The sequence below is a fragment of the Scyliorhinus torazame genome, chromosome 9 (genome assembly GCF_047496885.1).
Source record: "Scyliorhinus torazame isolate Kashiwa2021f chromosome 9, sScyTor2.1, whole genome shotgun sequence".
NCBI classification, from domain to species: domain Eukaryota; kingdom Metazoa; phylum Chordata; class Chondrichthyes; order Carcharhiniformes; family Scyliorhinidae; genus Scyliorhinus; species Scyliorhinus torazame.
The window spans coordinates 200,960,520-200,985,496 of NC_092715.1; the positions used below are offsets into that span (position 1 = coordinate 200,960,520).

General features: G+C 44.7%; 1 protein-coding gene across 5 annotated transcripts in view; it reads left to right on the plus strand.

Moving 5' to 3' along the window:
* The window catches only part of melk (maternal embryonic leucine zipper kinase), a 145,610-nt gene that overhangs the window by 48,298 nt on the left and 72,335 nt on the right, over positions 1 to 24,977 (plus strand). For all 5 annotated transcript variants that reach the window (XM_072516978.1, XM_072516980.1, XM_072516979.1 and 2 more), the window contains 2 exons: positions 11,625 to 11,768; positions 22,761 to 22,829. In XM_072516978.1, the coding sequence (XP_072373079.1) occupies positions 11,625 to 11,768; positions 22,761 to 22,829 (213 nt within the window). The remainder of the gene's footprint in view (positions 1 to 11,624; positions 11,769 to 22,760; positions 22,830 to 24,977) is intronic.

Here is a 24,977-nt window from a genome sequence, read left to right on the forward strand (position 1 = left end):
CCCTGTTGACAGGGCCCAATGCCTTTTCCCCATTGGTTGGGGTTTGCGCGCTCCCATGCAACAGGCCCTGAGCTGGACGTGTGGACCACGAGACCTCGCCCATAATAATAAATCTTTGTTATTGTCACAAGTAGGCTTACATTAACACTGAATTAAGTTACTGTGAAAATCCCCTAGTCGCCACATTCAGGCACCTGCTCGGGTACACTAAGGGAGAATTCAGAATGTCCAATTCACCTAACTAGCGCATCTTTTGGGACTTGTGGGAGGAAACCGGAGCACCCGGAGGAAACTCATGGGGACAACGTGCAGACTCCATAAAGACAGTGACCCAAGCCTGGAATTAAACCCGGGTTTCTGGCGCTGTGAAGCAACAGTGCTAACCACTGTTAAAGGGGCCGCGCTATCTCAGAATCAATTAAACACTTGGACTACCTGCCTTCCTCGTTAAGGCACAAAGCGCTCTGAGATAAGATTCTAAATTGGTTCTAATACGGCAGTGATGGCTAGGAGTTATGCTCAATGTATTACCATAAGTTGGCATATTGACTTTAAAAAAAAGGCATAAACACGCTGACAAATGTGGTGAACGAACAAAGAAAAGTACAGCACAGGAACAGGCCCTTCGGCCCTCCAAGCCTGTGCCGACCATGCTGCACGTCTAAACTAAAATCTTCTACACTTCCGGGGTCCATATCCCTCTATTCCCATCCTATTCATGTATTTATCAAGATGCCCCTTAAATGTCACTATCGTCTCTGCTTCTACCACCTCCTCTGGCATCGAGTTCCAGGCACCAACTACCCTCTGTGTAAAAAAAAAAAAAACTTAGCTCGTACATCTCCTCTAAACCTTGCCCCCTCGCACCTTAAACCTATGCCCCCTAGTAATTGACCCCTCTACCCAGGGAAAAAGTCTCTGACTATCCATTCTGTCTATGCCCCTCATAATTTTGCAGACCTCTATCAGGTCGCCCCTTAACCTCCTTCGTTCCAGTGAGAACAAACCAAATTTATTCAACCTCTCCTCATAGCTAATGGCCTCCATACCAGGCAACATTCCTGGTAAATCTCTGCTGCACCCGCTCTACAGCCTCCACATCCTTCTGGTAGTGTGGCGACCAGAATTGAACACTATACTCCAAGTGTGGCCTAACTAAGGTTCTATACAGCTGCAACATGACTTGCCAATTTTTATACTCAATGCTCCGGCCAATGAAGGCAAGCATGCCGTATGCCTTGACTACCTTCTCCACCTGTGTTGTCCCTTTCAGTGACCTGCGGACCTGTACACCAAGATCTCTCTGACTGTCCATACTCTGAGGGTTCTACCATTCACTGTATATTCCCTACCTGTATTAGACCTTCCCAAATGCATTACTTCACTTTTGTCCAGATTGAGCTCCATCTGCCATCTCGCTGCCCAAGTCTCCGAACGATCTAAATCCTGCTACATCCTCTGACAATCCTCATCGCTATCCGCAATTCCACCAACCTTTGTGTCGTCTGCAAACTGACTAATCAAACCAGTTACATTTTCCTCCAAATCATTTATATATACTACGAACAGCAAAGGTCCCAGAACTGATCCCTGCGGAACACCACTACTCACAGCCCTCCAATCAGAAAAGCTGCTTTAAATTTGCGCCGTAATCCTAAATTTAGAAGATTTAAGGGGTGATTGATCAAAGATTTCAAGATATTAATGGGAACTGAAAGATGGGGTTGATAGAAGTATCGACTCGTTTGGGAGTCTAGGATGAGACGGCATCCTCTAAATGTTACCGAAGCATTTCAGGAGTAAAGTTACGTAACAGTTCTACTTTTGAACTCAAGATTATTTTATTAGACATAATTCCAAGCGCATTTAGCATTCTTAATTGCTCTGCTGACCTACGATGTTGCTTTTAATGATCTGGTCCCCTTGCTGTTCCAACTTATTCAGTTTCTTTTTTTCTAAGATGGTGTTGACGTTACATGGAAGTGCATCATCTCACAATTGTTCATATTCAAGTAAATTAACTATTTGCATAATCTGAAAGTATATTTTTGAAAAACATTTCAATTTTTAATCTTTATTGTCACAAGTTGGCTTACATTAACACTGCAATGAAGTTACTGTGAAAAGCCCCTAGTCGCCACATTCCGGCGCCTGTTCGGGTACACAGAGGGAGAATTCAGAATGTTCAAATACCTAACAACACATTATTCAGGACTTGTGGGAGGAAACCGGAGCACCCGGAGGACACCCACACAGACACTGGGAGAACGTGCAGACTCTGCACAGACAGTGACCCAAGCCGGGAATTGAGCCGGGACCCTGGTGCTATGATGCAGCAGTGCTAACCACTGTGCTACCATGCATTGAAGGCATTTTCAATATATGCATAACCAAAACGTACAATAGTCAACCACGGCAACAGGAACCAAACCCCTCCCTCCCGGTGCCTGCCCCACTTTTCCAATTTTTCACCCCACCGCCCTATCCAGACCAAAAAAACGAACCCCCACCCGCAGACGACTCAATAGTCCTTAAAGAAGTCGATGAACAGCTTCCACTTTGGTGAATCCCTACTCCGACCCTCAAATGATGAACTGTATCTTTTCCGAATGCAGGAACTCTGCCAAATTGCTCACCCATACCCCTGCCTTTGGCGGCTCCAAGTCCTGCCAACACAACAAAAAACATCTCCGGGCTATCAGGGAGATAAAGACCAAGATGTCAGCCTCTCTCCCCACCTGCATTCCTTCAACCTCCAACACTCCAATTATTGCCACCTTCGGACTCTTGAGCTACCTCTACCCCCAAAATGTTTGACATTATGTCCGGAAATCCCATCCAAAACCCCCTCAACCTTGGACATGCCCAAAACATATGCACATGATTCTCCCGCCTCCCCGCACACCACCCACACCTATCCTCCACCCCTGGAAAGAACCGATTCATTCCCTGGTGCACCACCTTAAATTGGATAAGGCCTATCTTGCACATGACGAGGCCACATTCATCCTCCGTAGAGCTTCACTCCATACTTCAGCCCCCAACGTCCCACCTAACTCCTCTCACTCGCGCCTAACCTCCTCCACAGGAGCATGTTCCCTCTTCAACAGCTCCCCGTATATATCCGCAACCTTGCCCTCCCCCATGATCCTATCAAAGCTCTCGACCGGGTCTGAAATTTACAGAAGGAGATCATCTGCATACAAAGAAACTCGGTGCTCGACACCCCCCTCCTGCTCAATACTCCTCCACTCCCTTGAACCCCGAAGCGCCGTTGCCAGTGGCTCCATCGCCAGGGCAAGGAGCAACGGAGAGAGGAGACATCCCTACTTGTCCCCGGTGCAACCCAAAATAATCCGAACTGAGCTTGTTTGTCCGAACACTCGCCTTCAGTGCCTTATATATACTTTTTAAAATTATTCATGGGACGTGGGCTTCACCGGCTGGTCCAGCATTTATCGCCCAGCCCTAATTGCCCTTGAGATGGCCGTTAAGAATCAAACACACTGCTGTGGATCTGGAGTCACATGTAGGCCAGACCAGGTAATGATGGCAGATTTCCTTTCCTGAAGGACATTAGTGAACCAGATGGGTTTTTACGACATCAACCGAACCCAATCCACAAAGTCCTGTCCAAACCTGAACCACCCCAACACCTCGAACAAATATCCAATTCGACCCAGTCAAATGCTTTCTCTGCGACCATTGCTACAACCACTTCCACTTCTCGGCCCTTCGAGGGTATCATTATAACATTAAGCAGCCTCTGTACATTCGCCGACAACTGCCACTCCTTCACAAACCCCGTCTGGTTCTTACCTATCATCCCCGACACACAATCCTCTATCTGCGTCGCCAGCAGCTTTGCCAACAACTTTGCATCTACATTCAACAGCGAGACCGGGCGGTACGATCAACACTGCACCAGGTCCTTGCCCTTATTTAGAATGAACGATATCGAAGCCTGAGACAGAGTGGCAGGGCAGGTGGATTGGCCCTTAATTAGAACAATGTAAACAAAAGAACTCGACTGGGAACCAACCCAAGCAATCCATTACCTCCCTCATCCCGGTCAGGGCCCCAGCCCTTGCACCTTGACCTCTTCAACCCTCTGAAACACCTCATCCCTTCATTTTCCCTCCCCCGGAGGCTCCAAATTATAGCATCTCTGTAAAAAACCCTCAAAAACACCATTCACTCCCTTCGGCTCCAATACCACTGTGCCCCTATCATCTCTCGCCCTCCCAATTTCCCTTGCTGCCCTCTGCCGCCTCAACTGGTGCAGAAGCAGCCTGCTAACATTCTCACCATGCTCATATACCGCCCCTCTCGTTCTATGCAATTGCCCCACTGCCTTTCCCCTGGACACCAGGCCAAACTCCACCTTAAGCCCCTGCCTCTCCTTCAGCAATGCTTCTCAGGCGCCACCGAATGTCTCCGATCCACCCTCGAAATGTCCTCCACCAACTTCTCAGGCCGCTGAGCCTCACTCCGTCGCCCGCAAGTCCACCCAATGCGGCGCGTGGTCAAGAGACCGCAATCGCCGAATACTCCTATCCAATAACCCCGCCAACAGAGCCTTATATAAGACAAAGAAATCAATCTGGGAGTACACCCAGTGTATATGCAAGAAATACAAAAACTCCTTCGTCCTCGGCCTCTCAAAACGTAACAGGTCCCTTACAAAATAACTAGCCAGCACATAGCCTGGTCTGGAATCTTTGTTAAAACCTGCCTCAGAAAATCCACATCGTCCCAATTAGGGGCATATACATTCATTAGCACCACTGGCATCCCCTCCAGATTCCCATTCACGATCACAAACCTACCCCCAGGGTCATTTTACAATATTTCCCACCTCAAAAGCCACCTTCTTATTGATCAGCACCGCCACCCCCTCGCTTCCATTTCCAACTCCGAATAGAATACCTGCCCCACCCAGCCCTTTCTCAGCCTCGTCTCATCCCCCAACTTTAACATAGATTAACATAAAATTTACAGTGCAGAAGGAGGCCATTCGGCCCATCGAGACTGCACCGGCTCTTGGAAAGAGCACCCTACCCAAGGTCAACACCTCCACCCAATCCCCATAACCCAGTAACCCCACCCAACACTAAGGGCAATTTTGGACACTAAGGGCAATTTTATCATGGCCAATCCACCTGACCTGCACATCTTTGGACTGTGGGAGGAAACCGGAGCACCCGGAGGAAACCCACGCGCACACGGGGAGGATGTGCAGACTCCGCACAGACAGTGACCCAAGCCGGAATCGAACCAGGGACCCTGGAGCTGTGAAGCAATTGTGCTATCCACAATGCTACCATGCTGCCCACTAACTTCAGGTGCATCTCCTGAAGAAACACCACGTCCACCTTCAAACCCCTTGAATGCGCAAAAACGCAAGACCTTTTAACTGAGCCATTCAAACCCCGAATGTTCCATGTAACCAACCCAGTTGGGGGCTCCGAGCGCGCCCCTCGCCAATCAGCCATAGCCGCTCTTCAACCAGCTCCCCCAGGCCTCGCTCACCCTTGGAGCTCTCCACAAAATATCCGCTGCTACCAACCCTTAACCAACTCCACCCATGTCAGCGCCCCACCCCCCACATGAACAAAGAAAAATAAATGCCAACCCCCACTCCCTCCACAGATCAACACCACTTTTCACTCCTGTTAACAAGCCAACCAGATATTATGGTGACCCCCACTCGTGACTGCTGCCTGCCCCCCAGCCACCCTTCACCTGCAATTCCACAAAAACACACGTACCCAGACACATTAAATACACCAAGACAGCTGGTATGCAGACACCAATTCCCCACCTTAACAACTCCAAAGTTCCATGTCCTCACACACCTGGTCTCTCATAAATTGACTAGCCTCCTCCGGTGTGTCAAAATAAAACTCTCAATTCTGGTTCGTGATCCACAAACTAGCAGGTTACAACGCCCCAAACTTCACTCCTTCCTTGTAGAGGGTCACTTTGATCCGATTGACACCGGCCGCCCCTTTGCCAACTCTGCACCAAGGTTCTGATAGATCCTCAGCAAGTTCCCTTCCCAGGTGCACTTTCTCGTTTCCTTCGCCCACCTCAGTATCTTACCTTCTCCCGCCATCTCTTCAGATTCTCCGCAGCGAGCACCATCTCTATCTCCAACGTGGCCAGACAATTCTCATGCTCGCCCACCGCTTCCTCCACCTTCTGGAGCTCGAGACCAGACTCTGCTCCATTCTCTTGATAGCTGCCCCAAGCGGCTGCTCCACTCTCTTGATAGCTGTCCCAAGCGGCTCCACCTCTCGAGGCCTCCTGTCTCTGCTGCTGGAATGGAGCATTCAGAAAGTCCACCAGTTGCTCAGTAGACCACTGGTCAAGCAATGCCATCCTTGAACCCTCCGCCATCTTTTTCTCTGGCACACCTCGAATAACCTCTCAACCAGGCTGCTGCCTCCTACTTGTTACACTCGTCCGGTAATCCATAAACCAGCCCCATCAATGCCATTTCTCAATGCTCATGCACCTCACACCAGCCAACACCTCTTAAATCGGGTGAAAAAGGGCCAGCAATTTCACCTTGTGCGAGATCCACCAAATGTGCGACCATTCACTCCATGGCCGCCACTGATGATCCCTAGTTTGAAAGTTTTTTATGTTGTCCTGCATTATGAAGCCTTGTTCCTCAATTGTAGCTTTCCTCCCAGTTTGTAAAATGTAATTTTTATATTGAATTATATTGAGTCCTTTCTTTTGATTTCCCTTTGTTCTCATTTCTTTTGTATTACTTTTATTATTTTTAGTCCGTGTACTCCTAATAGGAATGCATCTTTAAGCAGTGGACTTAAGCCGAAGCAACCTGCTAGTCAGGACAGTGTGTTCCAGGATTTGTTTTTGGAGAGGAGAAAGCAGACTCCTTGGCGCCTGGGGAATCTTAAGGAACAGCTTTGGAGGAAGTCTGTTTGATTGGCTAGCTGCAACTTGCGGGTTGGCCAAGGACAGTGTTCTGGCTGACAACTGTCAGTGATTAGTTCCTGCGGGATGTTTCTCAGAAAGAGCTGTCAGACGTGATTAGACCTTGAATGAAGAAAGAACTCTCTAAAGTAAAGGACTGCTGTATTGTTCTAAAACCAGAGTGCCTCGCACATCTTTATTATCTAGTTGAAATGATCTTGAATCTTGCCGGAGAGAAAACTCTTATGCTTAGAAGGAAGATGCATCGAAGCGAAAGCTTGAACGTCTGTTAAATAATGAAAGGTTATTTGTGTTAAATTTACAAACCTGGTACTGCAGTTTATGGGCCTCAGCCAAGGTCCTCCGTTTTTTAAAAATAACATCTAATTATTGTGTTGAAACTCTGAGTCAAACAGGGCTAGAATTGACTGCACTAGTCCAAGCTGTCATGACAATTACTTATTGCTAAATCCTGATTGTGAATGTAAGTTATGAATAACAATGCTCTTTCTGATAGCACCGATCTGTGTGAAACACCACTTTCTGTTACAAGTACCTTATCTGTTGTAAAATTCTTATCCATAATTCATATATTTTATTGTATAAACTTTTTCAATTTTAGGAGTTTAAATTTTAACTAGATAAATGGGAGCATATGGTTGAAAAACTGATGAACGTAAATGCAACTCAAACAAGCCTTAATTTATTATACTTAAAGGTAGCTTGTACTTATTCAATAAAGTTGCCGTTGACAGTGGGAACATGAATTACTTTTTGTTAGACTGGTGGTAGAGCCAGAGCGTCTCCACTTAAGTAATTTAAATCTTTTATTGAAGCATGTAGTTCCCAGATGAAGAGCATTTGGTCAACAACAGAGTTCCCTAATGGAGTTAGAAATTCTGGAGAAAGATCACACAATACACTATTCATATTGGGTATGGGGTATAGAATCAGGAGATGATGAAGGTAAAATAATTAATTTACATACATAATTTAAGGACATCCTTAAGCATGCTATGTTGTCATAGAAATGAGGGGATAGAAGTTTATTTTGTTTTAGAAAGATCAAAGCAAGCAGTTGCAGTTTTGCTTTGGTATAGACTGCATCACATTGATTTTAAGAGCTAACCAGAGGATCATGGGGCTGGTTTAGCACACTGGGCTAAATAGCTGGCTTTTAAAGCAGGCCAGCAGCACGGTTCAATTCCCGTACCAGCCTCCCCGAACAGGCGCCGGAATGTGGCGACTAGGGGCTTTTCACAGTAACTTCATTTGAAGCCTACTTGTGACAATAAGCAATTTTTATTTTATTTATTTATTTTATATTAGTCAGGCCTGCACTTTAAAAATGTGAGTGGGGCTCAAGAACCATTTGGATTTTGAGGGAAAAACAGCTGGAAGATTTACCTAGCTTGTAGCTCCAGGAGGAAATCTCCATTAGTCCCCACTGAGCCAAGTGGCAGAAAGCAGTCAGCCTAGTTGGGAAAAGCTGGGAAACATCGGAGTATTTGCTGGCAACCAGAAGAATGAGCTGAGACATCGACAGCCTTAAGGTATGAAATAACAGTTGGAGGATCCCTTAGCCAAAATACTAACAGAAGAATCCTTGTAAAATCTCACCTCAGTGAAGAGCTGGAACACGGAGGAAAATCAATGAATTTTAGAGGTCTGTGGCATACCTCGTAGATTTGTCTCTACAGAGGTGAATGAGCTAATAAAGGATATACTAGCCATAGAGGAAGTGCAGTGAAGGTTCACCGGACTGACTCCGAGAATGGCAGAATCGTCATATGAGGAGAGATTGAGTCGATTGGCCTGCATTCACTGGAGTTTAGAAGAATGAGAAGGGGTCTCATTGACATGTACAAAGTTCTGAAAGGGCTGGACAAACTGGATGCAGGGATGATGTTTCCTCTCGCTGAGTAGGTCCAGAACAAGGGGCGAGATTCTCTGACCCTGGCGTGAATCCCGCCCCCGCCGGTTGCCGAATTCTCCGGCACCGGATATTCGGTGGGGGCGGGAATCGCCCCCCCCCCCCCCCCCCCCCCGCGATTCTCCGGGCCGGATGGGCCGAAGTCCCGCTGCTAAAATGCCTGTCCCGCCAGTGTAGATTAAACCACCTATTTTACCGGCGGGACAAGGCGGCGCGGGCGGGCTCCGGGGTCCTGAGGGGGGCACGGGGCGATCTGGCCCCGGAGGGTGCCCCCACGGTGGCCTGGCCCGCGATCGGGGCCCACCGATCCGCGGGCGGGTCTGTGCCGTGGCGGCACTCTTTTCCTTCCGCCTTCGCCACGGTCTCCACCATGGCGGAGACGAAAGAGACTCCCTCCACTGCGCATGCGCGAGAATGCCGTCAGCGGCCGCTAACGCTCCCGCGCATGCGCCGCCCGGAGATGTCATTTCCGTGCCAGCTGTCGGGGCACCAAAGGCCTTTTCCGCCAGCTGGCAGGGCAGAAATCCGTCCGGCGCGGGCCTAGCCCCTTAAGGTTGGGGCTCGGCCCCCCAAGATGCAGAGCATTCCGCACCTTTGGGGCGGCGCGATGCCCGACTGATTTGTGCCGTTTTGGGCACCAGTCGGCGGACATCGCGCCGATACCGGAGAATTTCGCCCAAGGAGTCTCAATCTCAGGATATGGGGTAGACCATTTAGGATTGAGATGAGAGGTTTCTTCATTTAAAGGGTGGTAAACCTGTGGAGTTATCTACCAAATAAGGCTGTGGAGGCCAAGGCACAATATATTTAAGATGGAAATAGACTTCTAGACTCAAAAGGTATGATGAGAGAGCGGGAACATGGCATTGAGATAGAAGATCACCCATGATTTGAAATAAGTAAAATAAAGAACAAGTTCATAACACAATGTCACTGTGTGCTTTGTTCAAATTTTTATATACAATATAATTTTTGACTTGCTTAAAATCATTAAATTCCATGACATATTTCTGTAATTAACTATGGGGTGTTCTCTACCAATGTCCCTGTTATCTCTTCCGTAGTTTGCTTGAATATCCATGGGCATACACCATCCAAATGTTTTTTTAATTTTGCTTGTGTTAATTATTTGCTCCCTTTCTAATCCCAATTGTTTATTCTTTAAACTCATCCTCTGTGAAATGTTGATTTTGTAATCTACTTCAGTAAAAACTGAGTAAAGTAACGATTCAGTACTTCGGCCTTTTCTCTAGTGTTGTCTATGCCCATATCCTTACTTTTATTTTCCATCTTATTTAGGTGTCTGTCCAATATTTCCTTATTTCTTTTTGAATTCCTTGATAATTTGGTTTTAGTAATTTCTTATTGCCTTTCAGATGGTTCATTTCTTCTTGCTTTCCTATTAGTAACTGAGTACCTATTTATACTTGTTCTTTCTTTAGATTCAATTTATCTTTATTTATCTACAATGCCCCAAACTTTGCTTGCGTGTTTTTAACTTTTTGTGGCCTACATTCTCTTGAACTTCATTGATTACCTTTTTTAAAGATTTCCAACTGTTCTTTCCAGCAAGAAGATTTTCTCCTAGTTTAGCTTCAGTTCCAGCTAAATATACAGTGTAGAAACGGGCCTTTTGGCCCAACCAGTCTATGCCAGCATTCTTGCAGCAATCATATTTCCTCCACTCCTTCCTCCTTTAACTCTATCAACATTACCATTGATTCCCTTTTCCCTCACGCTTTTCTAGCATCCCTTAAATGCATTTATATTATTCACCTCAACTGTTCCCTGTTCCCCGAATTAAATTTTGGGTTAGGGGAAGACATAAACCATCGTTTTCTGTCCCTACTCCAACCTCTGTTCCCTAACTGCAGACTCCATCCCTCTCTCTGGCAACTGTCTGAGGCTTCCAGACTGTTTGCAAGCATCAACTTCCCACCTCAGTTATTCCAAGGTCAAGATTGTCTACTTCCATTTCTGTAACACTGCCTAACGATTCCTACTTAAACCTCGTCCGTGCCTTTGTTACTTTCAAACTTGACTATTCCAATGCACTGTTGGCTGGCTCCCACCTTCCACCCATTATATAATTTTAACTCCCCCGAATCTCTGCTGGCATCCAAACTTACACCGAATTGCATTCACCCGTAATGATGTCATTGCTAGCCTGCACTGGGTTACAGGGTTACGATCCGACAACACCACAATTTTATAATTCTCATTCCTTGTTTTTAAAATCCATCCATGGTCCTGTCTCTTCCTGTCTCTGGAAGCTCCTACAATCTTCAAAGTTATCTGCTCTTCCTTGAGCATCATCAATTTTAATTGCTCATCATTTGAGCATCATCAATTTTAATTGCTCCATCTCCACTTCCATTTACCAGGACTCTAGGTTCTGAAATTTCCTCCTTAAACCTGGATGCTTTTCTTATTCCTTAAGATGCGATTTAAAACCGAGTTTTTGATCACCTAAATAATATCATCTCCATACATGACTTGGTATTGAATTTTTATTGATAATGCTTCTGTGGAGCGTCTTGGGACGTTTTACAAAGTTAAAGGAATTCCATAAATGCAGGGTTGTTGTTCCATTGCCTTTAGTAAATCCAATTTTATCAAGTTAACATGAAAAAAACTGGAGGTCAAATCGATATCATTGATTTGAGAGCATTTAACTTTCATCTTTGCATGTATCTTTTAAAAATCAATTTTTATGCTGTACACACTAACATTTTTATTGCAGTATTGCCCTGGTGGAGAGTTGTTTGATTACATTATTGCAAAAGACCGATTATCGGAAGAAGAAGCTCGGATCTTTTTCCGTCAAATTGTATCAGCCGTGGCTTACGTTCACAGCCAAGGCTACGCTCATCGGGACCTTAAACCGGTATGTATTACCAGAAAGAGAATTATTTGTAATTTAGCCACCGACATGTTATTTGAAACAAAGGACGTTTATATATCATCAAACTTTTTTAAAATCTACAGTGGAGAAAATACATTGATTTCCCTATATTGCATTGGTTTTCTAAGAATCAGAGGACATTAAGGACAACCAACTATTATATCGCAGAATCACAAAATTGTTATGGAGCAGCAGGAGGCCATTTGGCCCATCGTGTCTACACCGACTCACCAAACGAGCATTGTGGCTTAGTGCCATTCTTCTGACTTCTCCCCGAACTCCTACAAATTATTTCTATTCCAGTAACCATCTGATGTCCTCTCGAATCCTTCAATTGAACCTACCTCCACCAAACCTCCAGGTAGTGCATTCCAGACCTGAACCACTAATGTGGAAATGTTTTTTCTCGTATTACATTTGCTTCTTTTGCAAATCATTTTTTAAATCCGTGCCTGCTCATTCTTGATCATTTTACCAGTGGGACCTAACTACTCTGTTCAATCCCTTCATGATTTTGAACATGTCTATCAAATCTCCTCTTGGCCTTCTCTCCAAGAACTAGTCCTAACCTTTCCAATCAACCTCCTAACTCTTTCTCATCCCTGGAACCATTCATTCTCATCCTTAGAACCATTCTTGTAAACCTCGTCTGCACTCTCGCCAATGTGTTCACATCCTTCTTATAGTGTGGCATGCATAACTGTAGATATTACTCTAGCTGCGGTCTAACTAGTGTCTTATATAAGTTCAACATAACCTCCTTGCCCTTGCATTCTATGCCCCTATTAACATAGCCCAGAATACTATACGCTTTATTAACTGCTCTTTCCACCTGTTCTGCCACCTTCAATGATCTATGCACATATACACCCAGGTACCTCTGCTCCTGGGCCCCTTTAACAGTTTACCCCATATTTTACATCACTTCACCCTATTCTAACTTCCAAAATGCACTACCTCAGTTTTTCACATTGAACTTCATCTGACACCTATCTGCCCACTCCTCCAACTTGTCTGTGTCCTTTGAAGTTCTACACTGTTCCCTTTGCTGTTTACAATACTTCCACGTTTTGTGTTATCCACAAACTTTGAAGTTCTCCCCTGCACACCAAAATCTAGATCATTCATTTATATCGGGAAAAACAAGGGTCCTGATACCATTGACCATTTGCTCTCTGCTTCCTATTATTCAACTAATTTTGTATCACGTTATTACTTTTATTCCAAGAGCCATAACTTTTCTCAAGTTTGTTGTGTGGCACTGTGGATATCTTCAGAAAGTCCGTGTACATCACATCAACAGCTTTACCCTCATTAACCTTTCAGTTACCACCTCAAAAAAACAGCCAAGTTAGTTAAATATGAGTTCCCCTTTAGAAATCCATGCTTGTTCTTCTAATCAACCACATTTTTCCATGTGACTGCTGGTTCTATTCCAAATAATTATTTCCCGAAGCTTGCCGACTACTAATGTTAAACTGACTGGTGACCTGGAATTGCTGGGGTTATTTTTAGTCTTTTTTGAACTGGAAATGCTTGTAGGCCAGGCTGATTAATGGAAGGTATAATCCTTCTTCCAAAGGCCAATAGTGAACCAATTTTTTTTTTTAATTTTTTTTTTTTTAATTTCAATTTTCATGGGTTTTTTCTGGTGCCAGTCAACAAATCAAGATTTATTCTAATTAGTTTGTCACTATTATGAGATTGGAACTCTTGATGTTGTGTTGCTATTACAGGGGCGTTACTGCTACACTACCATACCCTGGTTAACTTCTAACGGCTCATGTCATAATAGCTTAAAAATCCATTGCAACTTGATTTACTTTCCTGCGCCATGGCTGGAGGTTGTTAGATGTGAAGTTTCCACGCAGGTTTTGAAATGGTCTGAGAAGACACTTGGTACTGAACAGATCTGCCAAATCCATATCTAACGACAGCTGGGTTGGGTCATTTTTCATCCTTTCATGGGATGTGAACACCACTGCCAAGGCCAGCATTTGTTACCCATTCCTTATAGCCCTTGAGCAGGTGGCGTGGGCCACCACCGTAAACCATTGCAGCCTATGTGGTGTAGGTAATCCCGCAGATTTTTGACCTAGTGGTAGTGAATGAAAGGCAACGTCATTCCAAGTCCGGATGGTGTTTGGTTTGGAGGGGAACTTGCAGGTGGTGGCTTTTCCATGCAGTTGCTGTCCTTTGTCCTTCCAGGTCAAGAATTTGGAGCATGTTGTGGAAGGAGCCCTTGGTGAGTTCTTGTAGACGATGCACACTGCTGCAACTGTGCAACAGTTGTGAAGGAAGTGAATGTTTTTTTTAATATAATTATTTTTTTTTGTTTATAAATGTAGAGTACCCAATTTATTTTTTCCAATTAAGGGGCAATTTAGCGTGGCCAATCCACCTACCCTGCCCATCTTTGGGTTGTTGGGGCAAAACCCACGCAAACACAGGGAGAATGTACAAATTCCACACGGATAGTGACCCAGAGCCAGGATCGAACCTGGGACCTCGGCGCCGTGAGACAGCAGTGCTAACCACTGTGCCACCAGGCTGTCCTTGAAGTGAATGTTTAAGGTGGTGGCTGGAGTGACTTTCAAGCGGAACTGCTTTGTCCTAGTTAGTGTCACTGCTCTTTGTCAGAAGGTAATTGAACCAGCTGGAGCTGGTTGGGCCCTGGGTATTACCTTGAGGAACTCGTGCAGCAATACATGGGGATTAAAATATTTGGCCTCGAACAACCATAGCTATCCTCCTTTCTGTTAGGTATGATTCAATCTAATAAAGCTGTTTCCCCTGATTCCCAGTGACTTCAATTTTCCTCGGGCTTCTTGATGCCACCTTTGGTCAAGTGTTGCCTCTATTTTAAGGGCAGTCAATTTCACCTCCCCCTGGAATTCAGTTGTGTCCATGTCCAAGGCAAGGTCTGGAGCCGAGTGACCCTGGTGGATCCCTAACTAAACATCAGCAAGCAGGTTATTGCTGAGTAAGAACGGCTTGAAAGCGCCATCCATGACAACCTCTGTCACTTTACTGATGATTCAGAACGGACTGATGAGGGCTAATTGGCTGGATTGGATTTGTCTTGCTTTTTCTGGACTGGACATACCTAAGCAATTTTCCATGATGCTGGCATTGAGCTGTACTGGAATAGGCTTGGCTTGGGATGTGGCTAATTCTGGAGCATATGTTTTCAGTACTCAGCTTGGATGTTGTCAGGGCCCTACGCCTTTGCTTTAGAGCTTTGATTATCCATTAGTTGTGGGATTGCTTTGCTCTGTCTATTTCATGATGTTTCTGTTTAGCATGCATGTACTCATGTTGTAACATCACCTTGTCATAATGCCCCAAGCATCTGAAACCCTCCCTCCTGCGCCATGCTTCAAGCCACGTATTCATTTTCTTGACTTCCTATTTCTACACTGGCTGTGGCATGGCACTGGGAGAAATCCAAAGATTACAACCCTCAAGGTCCTTCTTCACTTTCTCCCCTAGCCCCTACAATGGGAGCAGATATTAAGGTCCTGTGTCATTGGTACCAACATGCACCATAGCTTCTGGCTTGCATAATATCTGTGGCGTCCTTCACCCTGACACCAGGGAGACAACACGCCATGTGGGACTCCTATTTTATTTATTTATTTTTGTAAATTTAGTGTACCCAATTATTTTTTTCCAATTAAGGCACAATTTAGCATGGCCAATTCACCTACACTGCACTATTTTTGGGTTGTGGGGGTGAGACCCACAAATGTCGAAACAGGAGGCAGTGGTGTAGTGGTATTGTCCCTGGGCTAGTAATCCAGAGACCCAGAGTACTCTAGGGTCCCAGGTCCAAATCCCGCTACTGTGGGATTTGAACTCCATAAAAGTCTGGAATTTAAAGTCTAGTGATGACCATGAAACCATTGTCAATTGTCGTAAAAAATAAGACTCCTCTGTTTCACTAATGCCCTTTAGGGAAGGAAATCTGCCAACCATACCGGGTCTGGCCTTCATGTGACTCCAGATCCATAGAAATGTGGTTGACTCTTAACTGCCCCCTCAAGGGCAATTAGGGATGGGCAATAAATGCAGGCACAGCCTGCGACGCCCACATCTCATGAACAAACTTTTTTTTTTTTAAATTCTTAATAGCAACACTGACTGCTGGAGTGCCTCTCTACTCCTCAAATGGCTCACATGATTACAAACGATCTATCCCTCCACGTCCATTTGGTATGACAGGGGTCCGGTCTTGGAGACAATTCCGGGACCCAACTTGATCCACTGCCGACGTTTCTCACATATTCGGGTTTATTTACCAGAAATGATTTTGCTGTACTATATGAATCATGGCTTGCTTTCAGATTACTTAGGCTGGCACCTCCCTGGCAAATTTGGAAGTACAAGACTCCGTCTCGTTTTGAGACGATGTTTCATTAGCAGTTCTGCTGATGGAACTCCGGTTTGACACGTGTGGAGTGGTACAATAGCTAAGGAGGAATCATGAGATTTTTGTCTTCAAAATTCCCCCTGACAATTTCTTTAGGCCATACTTGAAAGTTTGAATGGATCTCCAGGCCAGTCTGTTTGATGCTGGGTGGTAAGGAGCAATTCTAATGTGTTTCATATCATTGAGAACGTTGAAGGTTTGAAACGCATCACTTGCGAATACGGTTCCATTGTCTGATACCGTGACTTCAGGTAATCTGTGAGTTGAAAAACATTGATGGAATCTTTTTTTTTCTTTTTAAATTTAGAGTAGCCAATTATTTTTTTCCAAATTAAGGGCAATTTAGCGTGGCCAATCCACCTAACCTGCACATCTTTGGGTTGTGGGGGTTAAACCCACGCAGACGCGGGGAGAATGTGCAAACTCCACCCGGTCAGTGACCCAGGGCCAGGATTCGAACCCGAGTCCTCAGCGCCGCAGTTCCAGTGCTAACCACTGCACCACCGTGCTGCCCTGATGGAATCTTTTGATGGTGGCATGCGATGTAGGTGACTTCACCTCAAATGTCCATCCATTTAGAGTGTGCATCAATCACATGCAAAAACATTGCACCCAGGAATAAACCAACATAATTAGTATATATCTATTCCCAAGGGTGCAGTGGGGCTGTGGCAGGCAACCTTTGTTGCAGTTGGCACTGTTGACAGTGCTTGAACTAGCTTCTCGATATCAGCATCAATACCTGGCCACCACACAACCTGACCAGCATCTTCATCTTGGGGATACCAGGACAAGAATTGTGTATTCAGCTGGGAGCAGCTGTTTGCCTGGTACACGGATGACTACTCTTGCTCCCCAGAGTATGATGCCATCCTGACCACTCAATTCATTCTCACGGGTAAAGAATGGTTTCATTTCCTCAAACTGGCTCATTTACCCATCTGATAAAGGTTTTGTCTCAATTTGGACGGAAGTAAACCTTGATTGGTCCAGTGCCTGATCTGCTTCACTGAGACTGCAGCATTAATTTCTTGTGGTTCAGGAGTGCATATGATGGTTTCTTGCAAGGATAGGCAGCTAAGAGCATCCACACTTGCTACGTTCGTTCCAGGTCGGTGCTTGAAAGTATATTCTTAGGGCAGAATTAATGGCCATCATTGAATTCTTGCCAAGGCGATTAGCGGGATAGCCATCTCCTCTTTGAAGAGACACAAGCGGTTTGTGGTCAGAAATAATGGTAAAGTGTGTACCATGTAAGGTACTGGTGGAATTTGTTGACACCAAAGCCTATTGATAGTGCTTCCTTCTCGATATGTGAGGAGCCTACTTCGACCACTTGAGAGGTTTCTTGACAAGTTACCCTAACGGCTTTTCAGAGCTGTCATCCATCTCATGGGACAACACTGCACCAACACCATGTGGAGAAGGATCACTGGCCGATAACATTTCTTTAATTGGGTCAAAGTGTACAAACAAATTTGAAGAATGCAGCAATTGCTTTACTCCATTTGCAAGCAATGGCTTTACTCTGTTGAAAGCTTCCTCCTGGGGAACATTCCAAGACTGCCAATGGTGTTTTTTAGCAGAATATGCAAGGGGGCCAATACTGTTGATAAATTTGGTTAAAGAAACATCCATAGTAGTTTATCCCCCAAAACTATTTTCGTTCAGTTGTATTTTTGTGGGCAGATGCCTCCTTTATTGCCTTGACCTTGTTTTTCACTGCATGTAATCTTTGTGCATCTACACGGTGCCCCAGGTAGGTCCTCAGCCACCTCAGTGGTTTGAAAGGTGCACTTCTCTTTCTTGAAGTAAACTCCAGCCTCCTGAAATCGCTCTAACACCTCCACTAAGTTTGATAGATGTTCAACCTCCATTGATCCAGTCATAAGGGCATCATCAAGGTATGCTACAACCCACAACAGCCCCTGTAGCAGACTCTCCATTGTCCTTTGGAATAGTACACATGCCAAAGAGGTGCCAAAAGTCAAACACGTGTACTGGAACAGGCTTTTGTGTGCATTTATTATGACATACCCCTGGAAAGTGTATTCTAATTCCAGTTACTGGTACGCGTGACACATATCCAGCTTATGTAAGGTTGACCTCTTGCCAGCTTTGCATACAGGTCTTCAATTCTCAGGATTGGACATTTGTCCAGCTTGGTGGCCTGATTAACTATTAGTTTATAATCCCCGCAAATGTGGATGGTATTGTCCGATTTCAATACATAGGTGCTACCCTTTCCAAGAACTGAACTGGCTGGATAATGCCTAGTTATTACAACCTGTTTAACTCCGTATCCACTTTCTCTCATAGGCATATGGTACCAGTCTTGCCCTAATTGAGGAGTTGGATCTGGATCCACTTAAATTGTAACACCATTGTGGTGCCTTTTATTTTCATTGCATTTCCTGTACAAGTCTTCAACTTGGCAGAAATGCTGTTCAATTTCAATGGTTGCACTCCTCTTGGGTGCATACTGAAATGTATGCTTGCCCATTAGAATGGCTGATGCTGTTGTATCCGCTTCCATCTTAAGATGCTTCCCATTTACGTAGAGTAATAGGGTCTATCTTTAGTTTTTTTAGATTAAACCAAGTGAATACCAGAATCACAAGTGCTAGATTCTTCCACATTGTATACCTGTAGCATCTTGGTTGATCGATTACTCTCTGATCTTGACTTCACTCTGGACTGTTTTATCAAATGTCCTCTTTTGTGACAAAAACACTCAGCCACGTTGAACCAACATGGAGTGTGGTTACCTCCACATCAATAGCAGTTCCTTTTGAGCATTACTGACTGACTGCCTATTCTGTACCTTTTTTAATTTGTTGGTGGCTCAAATGTTTCCTGCTTCACATCTATGGTGGTTCCGGCGCCATGGCTGGCTGCAGATTCCTGCCCTAACTTGTCAATGGAGCCATTTTGTGTGTTCTGCAGCTCTTGTGCACCTTTTCCAGCGCTCTCCACGGCCAGTGCTATCTCCATTGCTTGTTTAAAATTTATGTCAAAACCTGCAAACAATCTGCATTGAATAGCGTCGTTGTTCATGCCACAGGCTAACCTATTCTGTAAAGTGTCATATTGGGTGGCTCCAAAATTGCAAACTTCCGATAATTGCTTCAATTTAGTGATGTAAATTAGCACTGGGACTACGGCGCTGAGGACCCAGGTTCGATTCCCGGCCCTGGGTCACTGTCCGTGTGGAGTTTGCACATTCTCCCTATGTCTGCGTGGGTTTCACCCCCACAACCCAAAGATGTGTAGCTTAGGTGGATTGGCCACGCTAAATTGCCCCTTAATTGGAAAAAAATAATTGGGTACTCTAAATGTATTTTAAAAAATAGAAAGTTTAATAATGTAAATCATGACCAATTTGCCTGGCGCTCTTGCCCTCGAACTAAATTTGAATCTCTGGAGTATTACTGATGGTTGAGGTTGCAATTGAGCCTTCACCAAATCCACAAGCTCATTAAATCTACAAGCTCACGAAAGGATTTGGAGTCCTGCGCGGTTGGGGCTGTAAAACTGCAAATAAGGTTATAGGTCTTGTTCTTTAAGGTTTTTTTTTGGTTAGGGCATCATGATCCGCACGGGCTAGGGGGGGCCGAAGGGCCTTTTCCTGTGCTGTACTATTCTTTGTTCTGCATTTTTCTTTGTTCTTTGTCTGAGTTCCAAAAACACGTAGGAGAATTGCTTCGAATTTTGCCTCCTCCCCTATTTTGTTTGCTTGAAAATAATAGCCAAGGGCTCGACATATTGTGTCCAGTCCTCTGGGGAGAAGTCAAATGGATCTGTTTGCCAAAAGAGAGGCATTCTGATGAGTACTTTTTCAGACTTCGATTAGAACATGACACTCGTAGGTGTCGGGCCAGCGTCCATTTCAAAATAATTTATCTTTGTCACCAGATGTAAAGATGACCTTTCAAAGACTTTATCAATGAAAACAAATGCTATTTATTCAAAAGAATACAACAACCTCTCTCTTCCCCCCCCCCCCCCCCCCCCCCCAACCGACTCATCAAGCGCCTGAAGTTCCTATATGGCACAAGAATTGCAAGCAGGACTCTGATGCCCATCAATGATGTATGAAAAACAAACTCTGTTGACTCGTTAACAATCTAGTTAATGTCCTGTTTAAACTGTTCATTTTAATTAATACCTCGAGACCTCTGTAAATACTCGTATGAATTCGCCTACAGCTATACTATCCCTAATTTGAAATTAATACTCTAGTTTAAAGAGAGAAAAGAGAACAATATTCTAACCTTGGGCAGGTAACCTGTGAAGAAAACATAAAAGACGTCCAGACATTTCGACTTTATATTCTGTTTCCAAGCTCTAATCATGGCCTGTGTTCTGAAACTAAGTTGTTTAAATTTTACTGTGCTGTATCTCTCTGCTGCTCAGTAATGTTCCATGTATTTTTTCAGCGTTTCCCAAATTGGGTTCCAAGGAGCCCTGGGGTTTCACAAGACTCACCCAGTCGTGATGCAGTAGGTCCGGCCGTTTAATTAAGAAAAGATAAGCTGCCCTTCCAGCTTGATCAATTGAAGGTATTTCTTTCACTTTGTTGGCTACTGATGAGTGCACTGGCCAGCCTATTAGAGGCCAATGCACTGAGAAGCCGGCCTCTGGAAGAGCTGGAAATACCGGAAAACTATTTAAACTCACAGGCAAGGCTGAAAGTGAAGGGTACCAGACGGGAGAGCAAGGTAGATTGCATCAAGAGGCCAAGGGGGGCTGGGACTGAGAGGGGAGTGTGTGTGTGTGAGAGAGGTGAGTCTATGTGTATGCGCATGTCTGAAATCTGAAATTAACTTTTCAATACAATAAGAATGTTTCTTAGGGGTTCCATCAGTACTCTAGGGAGGTCAAAAGAGTTCAGTGGCTGGAAAAGTTTGGGAAACCCAGCATTATTTAATCTGGATAAATCTAGTAATTTTTATCGGCATGGTATTTTCTATCTCCCAAGAGAAGAGGAAACATGGTGAAAATAGCATGTCATTTCCAATAGTCAATATTGGAATAGTAAGGTGAGTAATAATCCTGTGCATGCTATCCCACTAATGCCAGACACACAAGAAGAAGTTTCAGTTTATAAGGTGAAAACTGCTAGAGATCCAATACAAGAAACGAAACAATCCGATCTGCAGAATGTAATGATATGCATATAGTCAGGTTAGTGAAGGATTAATAATTGCATCTGTGTGAATCAAACACTGGAGGGCGTTACTACTTTTCCGTATTTAAGACAGCCTCGCAGGGAATTCTGTGAATAGCATAAGGAGAAGCATGGTGAAAGCACAAGAAGAAGCTTAGAGTAGATAGAGATAGCATGAGGTTAGATCATAGTGTAGTTAACGACTAGATAGATTATTGAGTTAAGACAGATTCAATATCATTTAATTATCTGTAGCTCAGTAGAGTGTTTGAACTTCATTTAATTAGTAGTGTAATACTACGTTAGTTTTGTTTCAATCTTTTGATTGGTATATTCTTTGTCAACACTACATCGGGTCATTATGGAAGAAAGGACAAAGAATACAACAATCATGGTAATATAACATGCTACCAGGAGTAGAAACATAGCACAGAATTCCAGTCAAAATTATTTTTAATTACTGGAGGAAACTGCAGAAAGAAAATTCACTCTGTTAGATATCGCAATTTTAAATGATATATTGTTGGTGTTATGTATTTGGATTGACTCTTAGTGCTTTTAATCACTTGGACCTTTGCAGGGTTGTCTTGTTGGAACTGTTATATGGTATAGCTCATTACATTATATGATGCATTAGCCAGACAGACTCAGCTGCAAACATAGAACCTCTGTGGCCTATGAATGTAGTTGGGAAGTGTAGGTTAGTGTATGAAACGGAAACAACCATTTCATGAACTAAGTGGATTTATTAAGTAAACTTGCAGTATAACTATAAAGCACTGAAAAATTACAGCAACTTATCATTTAGGAATCTTGCTTGGAAATTTGTTTCTAAGATCCAACCAGATAAAGATTGACAATGTTATGTGCTTGTAATTTTATCCTTCTCTTAATTCTCAGACTGGATATTCTGTTGGCTGGAATAAGGCCCACGTTGTTCTCCCACGTTGTTCTCTTCTCTGTTCACAGCTTTGTGCAGTATGTGTCATTTCCTGGAGAGCCTCTGAACTCCCATGACACTCGCATACTCCTATTTCACTATTGTATAATAGTATGTTGTAGGGTAACATGTGACCTCTACATGAAGGTCATTTAACGGAATTATGAACTCGCAAGGCAGGCTGAGTAGGACCAGGGTTTACAACAATTGAACATGTTGGAGCTGTAATGATGGAGCAGCGTTTTGGTGCATATGTTTTGGACATGCAGAGTTCTTTTGGGGTTTGGAGAGATGGTTTCTATCCTCTCATGCAGTTCGCAATTCAACTCCTGATTTCCAGCACTTATTAATCATGGTGGCCAGGTCTTGATGCAAGGCCAACATTTCAGTTTCTGTGTTTGCATTAAGTAATCTAACTTTTTTCTTCCATAGGAAAATCTACTGATAGATGAAGATCATAATTTAAAACTAATTGATTTTGGCCTATGCGCGAAACCAAAAGTAAGTACAGCGGTCCTGCAAAAAGTTTGTTATACACTTAATTTTGTGAAGCTGTTGATGCATTATCAATGGAAAATTCTGGCAGCATTTAGGCTACACCCACAACAACAATTTAATTTGTGTGATTTATTGCTTTTTGGTCAAATGTCTTTTGAACTTCAACACTGATAAATTGATATCCCTGCAGTGCATATTTGTGTTCATCCTGGTGACCAGAAAATTAGCCATGAGTAGTTGATCTTCAATGTTGTATTTTGAAAAGTTTGTATTATCCATATTTTCTGCAGCCATTGTACTTTTGGTTATATAGTGCTTGTGGTGCTCAAACTGGAACCAGGAAAAAAAATCATAAGATGCTACATTCTATCCACTTTCCTGTATGCCTCAGTAACCTGGCCAATAAGTAAGATCTGTGAAAGAAAATAGAGGCCTCTGAAATGTAGATGTTAATGCATGTGCTAAAAATTCCAAATGAATTGCAAGAGCAAAAAGAAGGGATGATTTAATCGGAAAAAACCTGGCCATAACTCCAGAAGGCCTCACGTGCCCAATCCCTGGCAGTGGAACCTGGTACCTGGGCACTCTGGCCTGTCCCTGACCACCCAGTGGTCACCAATGACCTGGAAGACTCTTTCCCCCCCCCCCCCCAGGCCCCAAGGTACCATTACGACGGGTCCACATTTGTGAAAACCAGTATTAAATGGCAACCTGACGAGGTCTCCCAGGCCCAGCCATTCAGTCCTGGGCACCGGAGAATCCCGTGAACACATACTTTTTTTAAAAACATTTTTTTATTCTCCTCCTTTTTCACATTTTCTCCCACATTTACATCCATCAACAATAAACAATAATCAGCAAGATATGTCAGTCCCCATAATAACAATGATCCCATCTACCCACCAACCCCCAAACCTCAACCCGCATGTTTACATAAACAAATGACAAAAAGGAATCGGGGATTACCCGTAGTCACCCTTAATCTTACACGGCTCCCCCCGCCCCAGGTCTCCAGCTCCTCCCGTCCACTGCCTCTTGTAAAATTCCTCCTCCCGACCTCGGTTCCTTCCCCCCAACCTTCCACCCCGGCTAGACCATTCGGACCCTGTTCTGCCAGGCTCCGATGGCCGCAGCCCCTCCCCCCACCTCACTCCCGTTCACTGGCCGGCTTAAACCGGCCAGCGTGGAGGCCCCCGCCCAGGTCCCTTTCCCACTTGCCCGGCCCTAGGAAAGCCCAAAGATCCCCTTTTAGCACACAAACCCCGCATATCCACCTACACTCCAAAGAGCCCTCATTTCGAGTGAAAGTCCCATCCCTTCCCTTGTCCAAATATATACAACATTGGCTCCTTTAGTCTCTACACCCGCGCGCAGTGATACAAAAAAGAAGAAGATACAGTCATGAGGTTACATCGGCACATGGCCATTCCTCAATTTGTCAGTTCTGCCACAGTCCTTCTGCTTTCGCAAACTCCTCCGCTGCTTCCGCCGTTCCAAAATAAAAGTCCCTGAGCTTGTAAGTCACCCTCAGCTTCGCTGGATATACAATGCCGCACCGCACCTTGCTAATGTACAGTGCCCTCTTCACCCGGTTGAAGGCAGCCCGTCTCCTCGCCAGCTCCACCGTAAAGTCCTGGTATACACGTATACCAGCTCCAGCCCACTGCACCACCCGCTTCTGCTTGGCCCAGCTCAGGACCTTCTCCTTCACTCTGTAACTACGGAAGCACAGAGTCACTGCCCTTGGCGGCTCACTCGCCTTTGGTACAGGCCTCCACGACCGATGAGCCCGATCCAGTTCATATCAGGAGGGATCCTCCCCCTCCCCAGCATCGCGGCAAAATACTCAGTCGGCTTCGGTCCTTCAACTCCTTCGGGCAGCCCCATAATCCTCAAATTCTGTCGCCTGGATCTGTTTTCCAGGTCTTCCATTTTTCCTCGCAGATCCTTGTTAGTATCCATCACCTTCCGCATCTCTTTCCCCATCGAGGCAAGTTGATCACCGTGCTGCAATAACGTATCCTCCACTTCCTTCAGCGCCTCCCCTTGCTCTCGCACCTCCGCCACTGCGCTCGCCACCTCCGCCCTCACCGGGGAAACAGCCTCCTCCACCAGCACACTCAAAACCTCCCTCATCTCCTTCCTCACCGT